Raw genomic sequence first — 13,334 nt, forward strand, 5'->3', positions numbered from 1 at the left:
TTTCCAGTACCACAAACCTTCGTCCTCATCTGACCTGGTACCTGCAGATTCATGTCAGAAGGAGAAATTAGCAAAAAGAAAAACGAACGCAAATTGAATTCAAGAGAAAACTGTTCTGTTATGGTAAAGAGAGACAAACCTTCTCCTCTCCCTGAGGCTGTGTGGTTTTGCAACAGTGAGCAGAAAGAAGAGAGAGAGAGAGAGAGAGAGAGAGAGATTGGGAAAGCAAATTGTAGATTTTGGATGGCAAGTACTTGTTATGAAAGTGTACCAAGGCATCAGGTAGCTCTGCTGCACAAGCTGAAATGAACGAGGGCTAAGCTTTGCTGTTCGAAAGAATGCCGCACCATAATCACCGCAGAAACACGGCACAGCACACCGAGCCGGGCCACTGGTCCACCCACCTAGCTCAGCGATGGGGAACCATTTTCTGCCTGAGGGTCACATCAACCACTGGGCAATCATCCGAGGGCCAGTGGAGGGCTGGGCCAGGGGCAATAGGGGGCAGAGCAATTCATGCAGATTTTGCAGTTGTAAACTAGCTTCTACATGCGTTCCCACATGTGGACCTCTCTTCTCCATCTGGAGACGGAAGAGGCATTGCCACAGTTCAAGGACACATTCCAGTCGGGCAAAGACATTTCGTATGGAGCAGTGCCAGGAAGAGGTGTGGCCTGGGGAGAGTTTTGAGGGCCGGACAGAGAAGCCTGGAGGGCTGCATTCAGTCCCCAGATATGAGGTTGCCCACCCTCGGTCTAGATTCACATTTCCAACACTGAGCGGCAGTGGCTCTCCAAGATTTCAGAGAGATCTCTCTCTCTCTCTCTGCCCAACCTAGGGTTGCTGGGATTGAACCTGGAACTTTCTACATCAGTGTTTCTCGACATTGGGTTGTTGGGCTGCAACTCCCATCATCCCTAGCTAGCAGGGCCAGTGGTCAGGGATGATGGGAGTTGTAGTTCCAACGACAGCCGGGGACCCAACGTTGAGAAAAGCTGCACATGCAAAGCAGATGCTCTACCACTGAGCTATGCCCCCCTCCCCAATTGGAAGAAAAAAGCGAATCCTGGTGGTTTTATTAAGAAACAGCTGAAGGCCTGAGTGATAACAATGGGTTCTAAACTTATCTAGAACGTTACGAGGTTTACCCTGTCACCCAAAACCATCCCACAGAGCTTAACGCTCAGAAGGACGGCCATGACAAACCCTATTTCGGTCAAAGCTGAAGCAGAAACAATGCTGCGCTACACAGGTGGGTGCCGATTACGTGAGAGGAAGTTATGAAACTGAACAAGTTCCTCTTCCCAACCAGGGCAAATTACTCCATGCGGTAACATCAGTCTGAAAGTTAATCTGCTCCAAGATCAACGTGTTCACCAACCTATGAGCAGATTTGCCATTGAGCCTTTAAATGTGTTTTACCTTAGGGTAGCAAGCAAGTAACAAGTCGTCAACAACAACAACAGCCTCCTCCTCCTCTGGGGATGGAAGAGGTTAACCTTGTTGCTGTTTCTCGTATCATCATTCCCATCATGCATCACAAGCCCCCAGGGTCACTCCCAACCCTACAATTCTACCATTCTTTGATCAGAATCCTCTAGGGAGCAAGGCATGCTGGGTAAGTTCTCACGGTCTCCCCATGCAGCCCACTTAGCTTTAAGCAGACAAACAGAGAGAGAGACCCTTACCTTCCTTGTCCACATTCTGCTCCGCACTGGCGTACGTGCGCAGGAACTCTGCAAAGGCCCTGTCTTGCTTTAGCAGCTCTTGGTAGGACCCCATCTCGGAGATTTTTCCTTCTGTCATTACTACGATTGTATCCATAAAGGGAAGGTAACCAACGCCATGGGTTACCAACACTCGAGTCTAGGTGCCCAAAGAAAAGGAAAAGCAGTTAAGAGAGCCAGGGTGGGAACCTGGAAACGTGCACATTTGTTGAACATGCTACACTCCGGCTGCTCCTCCGTTTATGGCTTAGATTGTCTAACTCAAGGTTTCCCAAACTTGGGTCTCCAGCTCTTGTTGGACTACAACTCCCATCATCCCTAGCTAGAAGAACCAGTGGACAGGGATGGTGGGAATTGTGGTCCAAAAACAGCTTGGGAAAGATTGGTCTAACTATATGTTCAGAGTGGCTCAGTCAGTAGAGAGCATGGGACTCTTATTCTCAGGGCTGTGGGTTCGAGCCCCAAGTTGGGCAGAAGATTCCTTCATTGCAGGAGGTTGGACTAGAACAGTGTTTCCCAACCTTGTGCCTCCAGATGTTTTTGGCCTACAACTCCCATCATCCCTAGCTAGCAAGACCAGTGGTCAGGGATGATGGGAGTTGTAGGCCAAAAACATCTGGAGGCACAAGGTTGGGAAACACTGGACTAGAAGATCCTTGCGATCCCTTCCAACTCTATGACTGGCATGGAAACATTTCCAACCAGCTTTCCTGAACTTTGCAAAGCATCTCCCCCCACTGAACAGAACGAAGCCACCTGCATTCCAAGCATACTTTGTTTCTGAGGATTCCCTTTGGTCCAATGACTTTCTCAAAGATGTGCTTCCCAACATGAGCATCGACAGCTGACAAGGGGTCGTCTAGCAGGTAGACATCAGCGTTACAGTAGACGGCTCGGGCCAGGCTGACCCTTTGTTTCTGGCCACCAGACAGGTTTACACCCTGGGGAAAAGAAGGGGGGTGGAAATTAGACCCTGCAACTGTCCAGCGGAAAGGGCTTCTGCTTTGTGAAAGGCCTGATTTCCATTTCCGCAAGGACTCTTTTAAAAAGCAGCAGTTTCACGGGGGAAGGGAAGAAATGGAATAAAGATGCGCATGCAAACACAGGTCTCAGTCCATGCAGCAGTCACCTAAGAGGCAGCCACAAAGATCCATCTTTGCTTGAGCAGAAAATGGGACAGATGAGCTCTGGGAGTTATACTTGCAGTGCTACGCATATTCAGGATCTACACACCCCAGGAGCAAATGTGAGAAAACAAATTTTGGAGCCCATGACCACTATAACACGTTAAATACCTTTTCTCCAATTTCGGTCTGGTCTCCTGATGGGAAGATCTCCAGATCTGGCAAAAGGGCACACGCTTCAATCACACGCTTGTAGTAGTTCTCCTTCACTTCTCTTCCAAATATAATGTTTTCCTTCAGAGTCGCGTTTTGGATCCAAGCTTGCTGAGGGACGTAGGCGATGGAGCCCTGCAGAGAAGAGAGGTTGAGTGGTGCAATATTCTGGTCCACGTTAAGAGGTGTTTTAAAAAAACAAACCTGTAGAATGCATCAACCCCTAGAACTGTCTCTCCATGATGTTCTCTGTTCCCCACCACTCTCCCAAGTCAATTCTGACATCTCACAATGCTAGCTCATTTGGTTAGCTGGCCGGCTCATCCCAAACTACCCTAATTTTCTTTGGGACAACCCCACATTCACCTGACACGTTAAGCCCCTAACAGACAACCCCACGCCGAAAGGAGCGAACAGGAGCCAGTAAGGTCCCCCACCCTGGATGCAGTGATACTGTGTACAGAACAGATTAGTATAACCATCCAGAGAGCTCAGGCAGTATCACATGCTCACAGGGGAAGCAGGAAACCTGTGGGGTCACTAGTCAACCAGGAGAAAATTCCTTCCTAATTCCAGCCAGGGTGACCCCTGAGCAAGCAGCAGTACTCAGCCGCCAGCTGTCTCGAAGATATGTGCTGCTGAACTTTTAAAAAAGAGAGTCTATTTCTTGGCCGTACCACCAAACAGCCTGCACATGTCCTTTACGGATTTCATCGAGGGCCGGCATATTCTCTTCTTATAATTTTACATCTCATATGTTTTGCAGGGGAGCTGTTGTACCTTGAGAGAGACGAGCCCTTCTCTCTTTTCCATTTCCCCCAGCAGAGCAGACAACAGCGAGGATTTGCCGCAACCGACCTGACCGACGACAGCGACCAAGCGGTGTTCTGGGATCGCAAGACTGATGCTGGAACAAGGGGCAGGGGAGGGTGAGAAGAGCACACAACTTCAGCTCTGCTGGACTGAGATGTGACATGAAGAGGCAGTGATAGAGAATGCATTTGGATCGAGCAAAGGGCATTGGAAAAGCAACTGAAAGGGAAGATACTCCCTGAAAAAAGTCTGTATCTGGGAGCGGCCAATGGGAGGGGTGCCACTGCAGACCTGTCATCCCATCAGCCCCAGTCAGCACACACAGTGGTCAGGAAATAATGTGAGTTGTAGTCCAACAGAAGCTGGAGGGTCACAGGCTCCCTGTCCTGGCATTAGTACAATTAAAACTATTTAATGGAAGAGGAGAGGGAAGAAAGCTGCAACTCTTACTTGTTCAAAGATGGAGGATCACTTCTTGACCAGCTGAAGGTGGCGCTCTTCACAATAATGCTGTTTCCATCAGCTAGCAAATAATGAAAGAGGTTGTTTTCATGCAGGTCAAAACACCAACACAACCGAAAATAGGTTAAAGGTAAAGGTAAAGGTACCCCTGCCCGTACGGGCCAGTCTTGACAGACTCTGGGGTTGTGCGCCCATCTCACTTAAGAGGCCAGGGGCCAGCGCTGTCCGGAGACACTTCCGGGTCACGTGGCCAGCGTGACAAAGCTGCATCTGGCGAGCCAGAGCCGCACACGGAAACGCCGTTTACCTTCCCGCTGGTAAGCGGTCCCTATTTATCTACTTGCACCCGGAGGTGCTTTCGAACTGCTAGGTTGGCAGGCGCTGGGACCGAGCAGCGGGAGCGCACCCCGCCGCAGGGATTCGAACCGCCGACCTTTCGATCGGCAAGTCCTAGGCGCTGAGGCTTTAACCCACAGCGCCACCTGCGTCCCGAAAATAGGTTACATGCATACAAAAACAATTGAGGCAGATTTGAACCCTGGAATCTCCATGGAGGGCTTGGAGAGGCTCCTGCCTGAAGCTCCAGAGAGCTCCAACCTGGACAATACTGAGTCTGACTCAATGTAAGGCAGGTTCCTGTGTTCTTAGGAGTCTTCCAGTGAACTTCTTGGCTGTATTGGGGACCAGGTCATGGTCCAAGGCTTAAAAGTACTACTCTGCACAGGGCAGGGAAAGGAAGACTTGGAGAACTTTGTGGTCCATCTGTACCTGGATGCAAACTAGACATTGTCACATGCTCCATTCAGCATCAAAGAGCTGGGCAAGGGAGGCTAAACACTTAAACGGGGCTTTTCTCCTCCCTAAAAAAAAGCTCAACAACTGCCGGTCTTTAATTCTGTGAGTAGTCTTTAATTCTGTGAGTAGATTGCAGTCTCTTGGGAGTTGGCCACCCCTGCCATAGAAGAAGCCACCTTGAAGCCTGAGCAATGCTGACTGGATAATCTGGTGGTGGGAAGTGGCAGAGGCAAATGAACTGGGAAACTCCACCCCATCCACCTAATAAATGTTGAACTTACAGTCTTTGATGGAACCTCTGACGATGCTGTCTGGATCCAACTCCTCATGAGACAGGAAGACTCGGAGACGCTTCAGAGACACACTGGCCTAGGCAACAAAGCCGAGAGGTTGCTCGAATGAAGCATACCTCTTGCATTTCGTTTTCGGGCGTCCACCAATTTTGCTCTCACAAAATTTTGGCCAGACGATGCAAAACAAACACATGGAATCTGATGGGACAGGATGTGCTTGCTGCCACTAGTTTAGGTGGCTTTAAGAAGCAGATTAGGTGTATTCCGTAGGAATTTCCCCCCTTCTTTTGTGGAACTGCTCTTCCCACAAGGACCCACCTGGCAACAATCTCATTCGTCATTTTGGCACAGGGCAATGAGATTATTAAGTTTCTCATTTGCATTTACGTGATGCCTTATAAAATACCGTATTTTTTGCTCTATAAGACTCACTTTTTCCCTCCTAAAAAGTAAGTGTGTGCGTCTTATGGAGTGAATGCAGGCTGCGCAGCTATCCCAGAAGCCAGAACAGCAAGTGGGATTGCTGCTTTCACTGCGCAGCGATCCCTCTTGCTGTTCTGACTTCTGAGATTCAGAATATTTTTTTTTCTTGTTTTCCTCCTCCAAAAACTAGGTGCGTCTTGTGGTCTGGTGCGTCTTATAGAGCGAAAAATACGGTTAATTCTCCAGGCACTGTACAAACCCCGTCTCTCAATACATTAATCCTAAAGCAATAGTACAATACACTAGGCACTGGGCCCACCAAAGCAAACAGGACATGAAGGTTGGCAACATCAACCCTGCCCTGTGGGGAATCCCTTGCAGATGACTGCAGCACTTGGAGACAGACCTGTCTGCATCCGCAGCAGCAACCAGAGGAGGAATGACCACTGGGCAGAGCACAGAGAGAAGAAATGCCATGGTGCATCTGCAGCAGCACAACCACCAGACACCTTCATCTGCCCCAGCTGGAACAAAATATAGTCCTCCTGTATCAGTCTCTACAGCCACAGCAGGTGCTGTGACTCTCCAACAGTTTGACTTCACACCCAAAGGCGCACTCTGTCTCCTGAGACAGACAGATGCCAAGCAGTACAATTCAAATCTATGGTGTGATCTATCACACACTAATAACAGTGACAACCAAGTGCAACCTCCAGGAAGGAGGCCACCGAATCCCAGCTGCTCTGGGTCAACCATGGGAGGGAGCTGTTGCCTTTGTGTCCCAATTAAGGGTTGCCCAGAAGGGCCCCCAGCCTCATTTGGTCTTTAGAAATCCCCGCAAGGCTACAACGCTCGCTGGCTTGTTCCGCACCCTGAGTGCTTTCGCTTGTTTTCCAGCCCAGGAGTTGCGTTTCCTTGCGGCCAGTCTACCCGGGGCCACATTCCAGCAGTGAGCAAGGACAGGAGCAAAAGAATATGCATGAGACTCTTAACTGTGTACAGCTGGGTGCAGTCCCCTGCCCCCCGACCGCCCCCGGCCCAAGTCAACTGCCTGCAAAAAAACCCTTACTTGCACGATGCTGCTGATGACCATCGGAAGGATGTTCAGGGGGAACCGGAGGATGTTAAACAACGCCAGCGACACGAAGGCCTTCTGAGCATCCAGGACATTCTGGTCGGCAGTTTTCACAAAAACAGCAAATGTTGACAGAGCAACCTGGAAAAAAGAGAAATCAATGATGTGTTGTGAAGTCGTGACCGACTCTGGGGTTGCGGCACTCATCTCACTTTATTGGCCGAGGGAGCCGGCGTACAGCTTCCGGGTCATGTGGCCAGCATGACTAAGCCACTTCTGGCAAACCAGAGCAGCGCACGGAAATGCCGTTTACCTTCCTGCAGGATAAAACCTATTTATCTACTTGCACTTTGACGTGCTTTCGAACTGCTAGGTGGGCAGGAGCAGGGACCGAGCAACGGGAGCTCACCCCGTCGTGGGGATTTGAACCGCAGACCTTCGTCCAACTTGATATCCTTTATGTTTTGGACTACAACTCCCATCAGACCCGTGGCTTATGAGAGTTGTAGTCCAAAGCATCTTGGAGGGTGCCATGTTTGGGAAGGCTGTATTTTTTCAGTAAAAAGAAATGTGTGGGGTCTTTGGGGGGTGGAGAGAGATGACACTTTGATACCAAAGAACCAGCGTCTTCAGAAAAATGTTGAGACTATCCATGAGACATGTTTCTTCCGCCATATCTCCATTAGGCCAGACCCCTTGCATAGGCACGAGAAAGTGTGGGTAAGCCCTCAGTTGGGGCATGACAGCCCCGTGGCATAGACAATGCAGATGGATAAGCAGGTATAAATATTTGGAATAAAGTCTTTCAGAAAGCTACAGGATGGAGACACTTGCAATGGGCTCTTTGGTGCTCTTGAGAAGATGCTTTTGGCCTACATCTTAGAAGGACCGTTCAGCAACAAAGCACTTAAATCAAAGGGTTCCTTTTCAAAACAGCTCTTGATTATTTTGCTGTTCTTAAGAAAACCCGTGGTGGACTTAACAGGCTTCCTGTACATGGCCATGGCTGGGTCACTCATTGTCCGCGGGACTGTGCAAATATTAGCGTTGTGTAGAGAACGTGCAGCAGGGCATTTCACATTGCAAACAGTGAACAATGAACCAACGACGAGGACTAGAAAAAATAATTTCTTCCAAACGTAAGATAATTTGAGCATCAAGCACTGTGAAAGCTACTGAATTTTGTGCTGGCATGATGAAGCACACAGGCTTGGGCATTCCTGGTTCAGATTACTCTTATCCAGTATGGATAGCTCAGTTGGTAGAGAATGAGACTTAATCTCAGGGTCATGGGTTCGAGCCTCACATTGGGCAAAAGATTACTGCATTGCAGGATGACCTTCGTGGTCCCTTCCAACTCTATGAGTCTCTGATTCTAAGGCAATTTTAGGTTCTTCTGAACCCTAAGCACAAAACACAAACACACACTGGCCACACTCCTACTGGACTGCCAAAATGACATTTTTTTTATTTATTTTTTTTATTGAATTTTCAAATTATAACAACAAATTTTCCACAAATCTTAATTGAACAATTTATATATTCATATTTCTCCCCTCTTCCCTCTTTGGCTTCCCCTGTATTTCCATATTGATTTATTAAAAAAATTCTATACCCTGCTGGTTTTACCCCTTATATAGCTGTGAAGGTTTAGTCAACAGCAGCAAGAATTTTATTAGCACAAGTATGGAAAACAGAGAAAACGCCAACAAAGGAAGAACGGCAAGCTAAGCTTATGGACTATGAGGAAGTGGCTAAGCTGACAAGAGAGGATACATAAGAGAGACAACATCGATTTCAAAAAAGGAGTGGGAACCATTTATAAACTATATAAAAAGACGGTATAAAGATTTGGGCCTGCTGGCAGGTTTTGACTAAACTTTGGCCAAAATGACATTTGAGCAGCCTGACTCCCTGTCTGGATGCTCGACGGACAACTCAATGAACCGCAGTCATCAAAGAACAAAATCAGGTGTAAGAAAATGCCAATTCGTGCAGCGCTTTTAGATTACCAGTTACTTTCAAGCCCCATGGGGAAATTAAGTGACCTCCCAAAGACTTTCATGAGACGGGACTGGCCCAAGTTCAGCTCCAACTATTTTAATGTTGCTTTTCTTGTAAAAATATTTCTGGACACGCCTCTGAAGTCTCCTAAGGCTAAGCAATGTGCTTCTGCTGGTCCTCATAGCTTTGCTGCAATGTAAACATTAAGCAGCAACTCAAGGAAAGGAATCCTTGAGTGGAGAGAACACTTGACACCTCCGAACAACACACATTTTAACCTAATAGGTAGCTGTGGCTTATTTGCCACCTCCAGGCAGGCAGTGGCACCCTTGGTTTGGGCCCAGCGCAGCAAACCATTTTCATGCAATCAGAACCCAATCCAGCTGGTGAAAAGTAAGCATTACAGAACATGGCTTCATATAAGAGATTCCTGTGCTGCCCTGACTAGTTGGAAAGATAGTAAAGGTAAAGGTAAAGGGACCCCTGACCATTAGGTCCAGTCGCGGACGACTCTGGGGTTGCGGTGCTCATCTTGCTTTACTGGCCGAGGGAGCCGGTGTACAGCTTCCGGGTCATGTGGCCAGCATGACATAGCCGCTTCTGGCAAACCAGAGCAGCGCACGGAAATGCTGTTTACCTTCCCACCGGAGCGGGACCTATTTATTTACTTGCACTTTGATGTGCTTTCAAACTGCTAGGTTGGCAGGAGCTGGGACTGAGCAATGAGAGCTCACGCCGTCACGGGGATTCGAACCGCCGACCTTCTGATCGGCAAGTCCTAGGCTCTGTGGTTTAACCCACAGCGCCACCCAGACTCAAATCGGCTCTAAACAACAGATTAAGGCTGGAAAAGACCATAAAGTGTTTTTTGCCAACACCCTGCCCCAAGGACGGATGCTGTCAAGAAGTTAGATGGGTGATAACCAGGGAGGGGGATTTTTTTCTTGGTGGTGGCTTATGGAATGTCCTCCCCAGGGAGGCTTGCCTGGCACGAAACCTTCCTTTTCAACTTCCTTTTCAATGCAAGACCTTCTGAAACTGCTCAAGCCTATCAGACAAGAGCAGTTTTATTAAATTCTGTTGGTTTTATTGCTCCAACTGGGTTTGTTTGTTTGTTTGTTTGTTTGATCGATTGAGTGATTGTTTTTGCTGCTCCTGCAGCATTAATGCTTTCTTCTTCTTCTTGCTATTGGGTTATTTTACATTCTTTCTTTCTTTTTTAGTAGCAGTCGCTCCAGGATTTGTTTAAGCTGAAGGACGGCATAAAAATGTACTATGGCTGCAATCCTAAGGCTGGTAGTGGCAGGGCTGGGAAAGCTGCTGTTCTGTTCTGAACACCCATCCAACGCCCTTGCTGGGCCCTTATTTATGTCACAAGACTTATATACCGCTTGGTTGTAATAAAACCTCAAAGCAGCTTACAAAAAGAAGGGAACAGGGAGGAAGTAAGGTCAGAAGGCAGCACTTGTGCTCCTTGTATGCTCTGCTTTCCCCTTTCCTTTTTTTTTTTGACAGCAGGAAAAGGGGACGGAAAATCCCTGGGAAAGATTTGGGCCAGCATCTAAGCTAGTCTAAATCTCTCTCTCTGGTTTGGTGATGTTCTGGGGGACCAGGAGAACTTTGGATCTTTTTGGACCCAAACCATGTCCCAGCCCCCTCCCCCAGCATGCAAGCTTTTTTGGTCCTACTGACATCAATTGGGCAAAGGTGTCTGAAGTTTCCCACAGCGGACAGGGATTCCCCAGGCCACAAGGGCTGCATGCTGCATAAAATGAAATAAACACTGGGCAACAAGGATCTCCTAGCTTGAATGACGACAGCATGACAAAAATACAATGTATGTTAATATTCTTGTAGCACTCCCTCTTTGAATGAGCACCCAGATGTGTGTCAAGCAACAAGCAGAGTTCTATACACAGAAAACAGCAGTCTGTAAGAATACCATCTACCAGCAGCTTTTTGAAAGCACTACTTTACTCACCAGGAACGGGGCACACACCCACGTGAACGTCCCCACTGCAGAGAGGTAAGCGGACTTTTTGAGCACCTTCAGCTCTTCCCGTCTGATCCCCAGGACTTTCTCTTTGAAGGCTAATTCCCAGGCATAAAGTTTTAGCACTTTGATCCCGTTGAGAATTTCATTCATCAGCTTAATCCGGTTGTCCTTGCAATTCATGTGAGCAACCTGAAACGAACCCAATCGAAACAAAAGCAAGTCAAGGCAGCTCGCTCTCTCTCTCTCTCTCTCCCAAGTCGGCCTGCAATAAAACTTTTGAACAGTAGCCATCATTTTAAAATGTTGTTGTTGGGTTTCTTTGTAGCTCTGAGCTATAAAATGAGGCGGCTTTAAGAAATGGAAACTGTGTTTTGTGAAACTTACAACTGACAGGTGCTGGCAAGCCATCAATAGGAAAGGAACAAAGAGATGGTTGCAGGTGAAAGCATTAGACTGGCTTGAGTAGCTCTTTCACAAGACAGGAAGACTGAAAACACCACTGATAGATGTAGATGTTTTAGCAACATCTTAGTTTTGTAGCAGCATCTTAGTTAACGATGTGATTTGCCCAACCTTGCAAAACAGGTCCAGATGAGTCATTAGCCCTTGAATACACTAAACATATGTGTTTAGTTATCTGGGGTATAAGCAGAAAGAAAAATGGGGAACCATCATTTTCAAGATCACTTAGAGAAGGTTCTTTCCCACCAGAGTTGCATAGCGATTTACAATCATGTTGACTGTCACATCAGACCACAAGATACTGATCTTGCTATTCCTGGCTGGTATGGTAATTTGCAACATTCTTCCGTGAGGCACAATAGACAGGAAGTCTCAACACGTGCCTCAGAGACGGAATCAATCGTTCTTGTGCAGAAAGGAAGTCTCTTACCTGATAGGTCTTTGTTTTCATTGCTATCACAGCATTGACTGGAACCAGGAGCAGCATGACAGCCACACCGGCCAACACAGAGGCCCCTAAATTCTAAAGAGAGCATGTTTAGAATGCGGCATAACGGAAGCACAAAAAAAACCCGCGGTCCAAATAGTAAGCTTGAAGGTGAACCGTTGCAGAAATGAGCAGGTACTTTCCTGCCTTCTAGCCAGAGGAAACTAGGGAAGGGTGCTGAGTGGGAGAGAACCTGCCTTGAAGGCACAGAGTCCCCCGATTCAACCCCTGCCATTTCTAGTTAAGAGGTTCAAGTAACAGAGCGTGGGAGAACCTGGCGAGCCACTGCCAGTCAGAGGAGACAGGAGTCTGATTTGCAGCTTTGCATATTCAGAGTCCAGTCATTAGTTGAGGGTTACAGCATGAGAGTGTCAAAGAGTGAGCTGGCAGTAAATCACACCATTCAAAGTTGGAGCTAGCTCTTTATTAACGGTTGATTGTCAGGCCTACTGAGCACAGCAGCTCATCCTCAGTAGGTCTGACCCCATGAATCAGTTGTGAAGACTGAAAGTCCCTGCCTCCCCAGGGCTTTTCCCAAACAATTAGAGACTGTGCCTGCCACTGCTCTGCCCATTTCAGCTCTCTTCTGGTTCTGGGAGACCAACAGGGAGGGGAGCTTAAGACAGGAGGAGGGGGAGACATCCGTAACTCTGTGTCAAGCCTGACTCATCTCTGCTTCTTGGCCTCCCTCCTCTCCTGCTTCAGTTTCTGCCTCTGATTCTGGACTGCTCTCTGCCACAGACTCTCCCATCTCACTAAGCCCTGTTACTCCTTCAGCTTCCGACACCTCCTCTTCCCAGTCTTCTCCCTCTGACTACTCAGCAACATCCCACCACCACTCCCTGGGCTTTGAGCCTTCTTCCCTTGATGGTTCCCTAGCTGGTTCCCATCCACCATTCCTCTGCATCTAACCAGTCCAAGACAGATTGCTGTCTGCACTTCTTTCCCTTCCCTGCTACCCCATCCTGGATTCTGAAGCCCTAATCCTTTAATGACAGGATTCTGGCTTTCCCTTGAGTAAAATAAGCACCATTGTTTAGCTACAGTAAAGGAAACAATGGACACACAGTACTTTTACCTGCCACAGCAAACAGAGAGCCAATATGACTTGAAAAGGTGCAGACCAGACCATGTTGATGTAGGTAGCCAAGTCCATGAACCTCTGGGCATCCACCGACATCAGGTTGACAATTTCTCCAACTGTAGATGTCTTCCTTGCTGAATTTGTGATGACCAAGGCCTTGGCAGGGTAGAGGAGAGGAAGACAAAATGAAAAGTCCAGAGGCTGGAAGGTTTGCTGGGGCATAAAGAACTTTGATTGGCAAAATCCTACTTCCTCAGATGCAGGAGTTTGGCAGTGAAGGTGCTGGATAAACACACACACATATATAAAAACACATGAACTAAAGGGAAGCCAAGCATGGGACAGAATGCTCTCAAATGGAAAAAAAAACTGTCAT

The 13,334-nt window shown here is 47.8% G+C and overlaps 1 protein-coding gene across 5 annotated transcripts in view; it reads right to left on the reverse strand.

The window, feature by feature from the left end:
- LOC310831099 (multidrug resistance-associated protein 1-like) overlaps nucleotides 1-13,334 on the reverse strand; it is a 78,810-nt gene that overhangs the window by 26,570 nt on the left and 38,906 nt on the right. For 2 of the 5 annotated variants that reach the window (XM_083711268.1, XM_083711271.1), the window contains exons 10-21: nucleotides 12,953-13,114; nucleotides 11,818-11,910; nucleotides 10,911-11,114; nucleotides 6,920-7,066; nucleotides 5,416-5,503; nucleotides 4,328-4,400; nucleotides 3,845-3,971; nucleotides 3,023-3,199; nucleotides 2,501-2,668; nucleotides 1,689-1,866; nucleotides 140-157; nucleotides 18-41 (exon numbers count right to left, since the gene is read on the reverse strand). In XM_083711268.1, coding sequence (XP_083567394.1) covers nucleotides 18-41; nucleotides 140-157; nucleotides 1,689-1,866; nucleotides 2,501-2,668; nucleotides 3,023-3,199; nucleotides 3,845-3,971; nucleotides 4,328-4,400; nucleotides 5,416-5,503; nucleotides 6,920-7,066; nucleotides 10,911-11,114; nucleotides 11,818-11,910; nucleotides 12,953-13,114 — 1,459 coding nt within the window. The remainder of the gene's footprint in view (nucleotides 1-17; nucleotides 42-139; nucleotides 158-1,688; nucleotides 1,867-2,500; nucleotides 2,669-3,022; nucleotides 3,200-3,844; nucleotides 3,972-4,327; nucleotides 4,401-5,415; nucleotides 5,504-6,919; nucleotides 7,067-10,910; nucleotides 11,115-11,817; nucleotides 11,911-12,952; nucleotides 13,115-13,334) is intronic. The other 3 variants (XM_083711270.1, XM_083711272.1, XM_083711269.1) reach the window with 2 other exon arrangements.

Source organism: Podarcis gaigeae (genome assembly GCF_964106915.1).
Source record: "Podarcis gaigeae genome assembly, chromosome: 14".
In the NCBI taxonomy this organism is placed as follows: Eukaryota; Metazoa; Chordata; class Lepidosauria; order Squamata; family Lacertidae; genus Podarcis; species Podarcis gaigeae.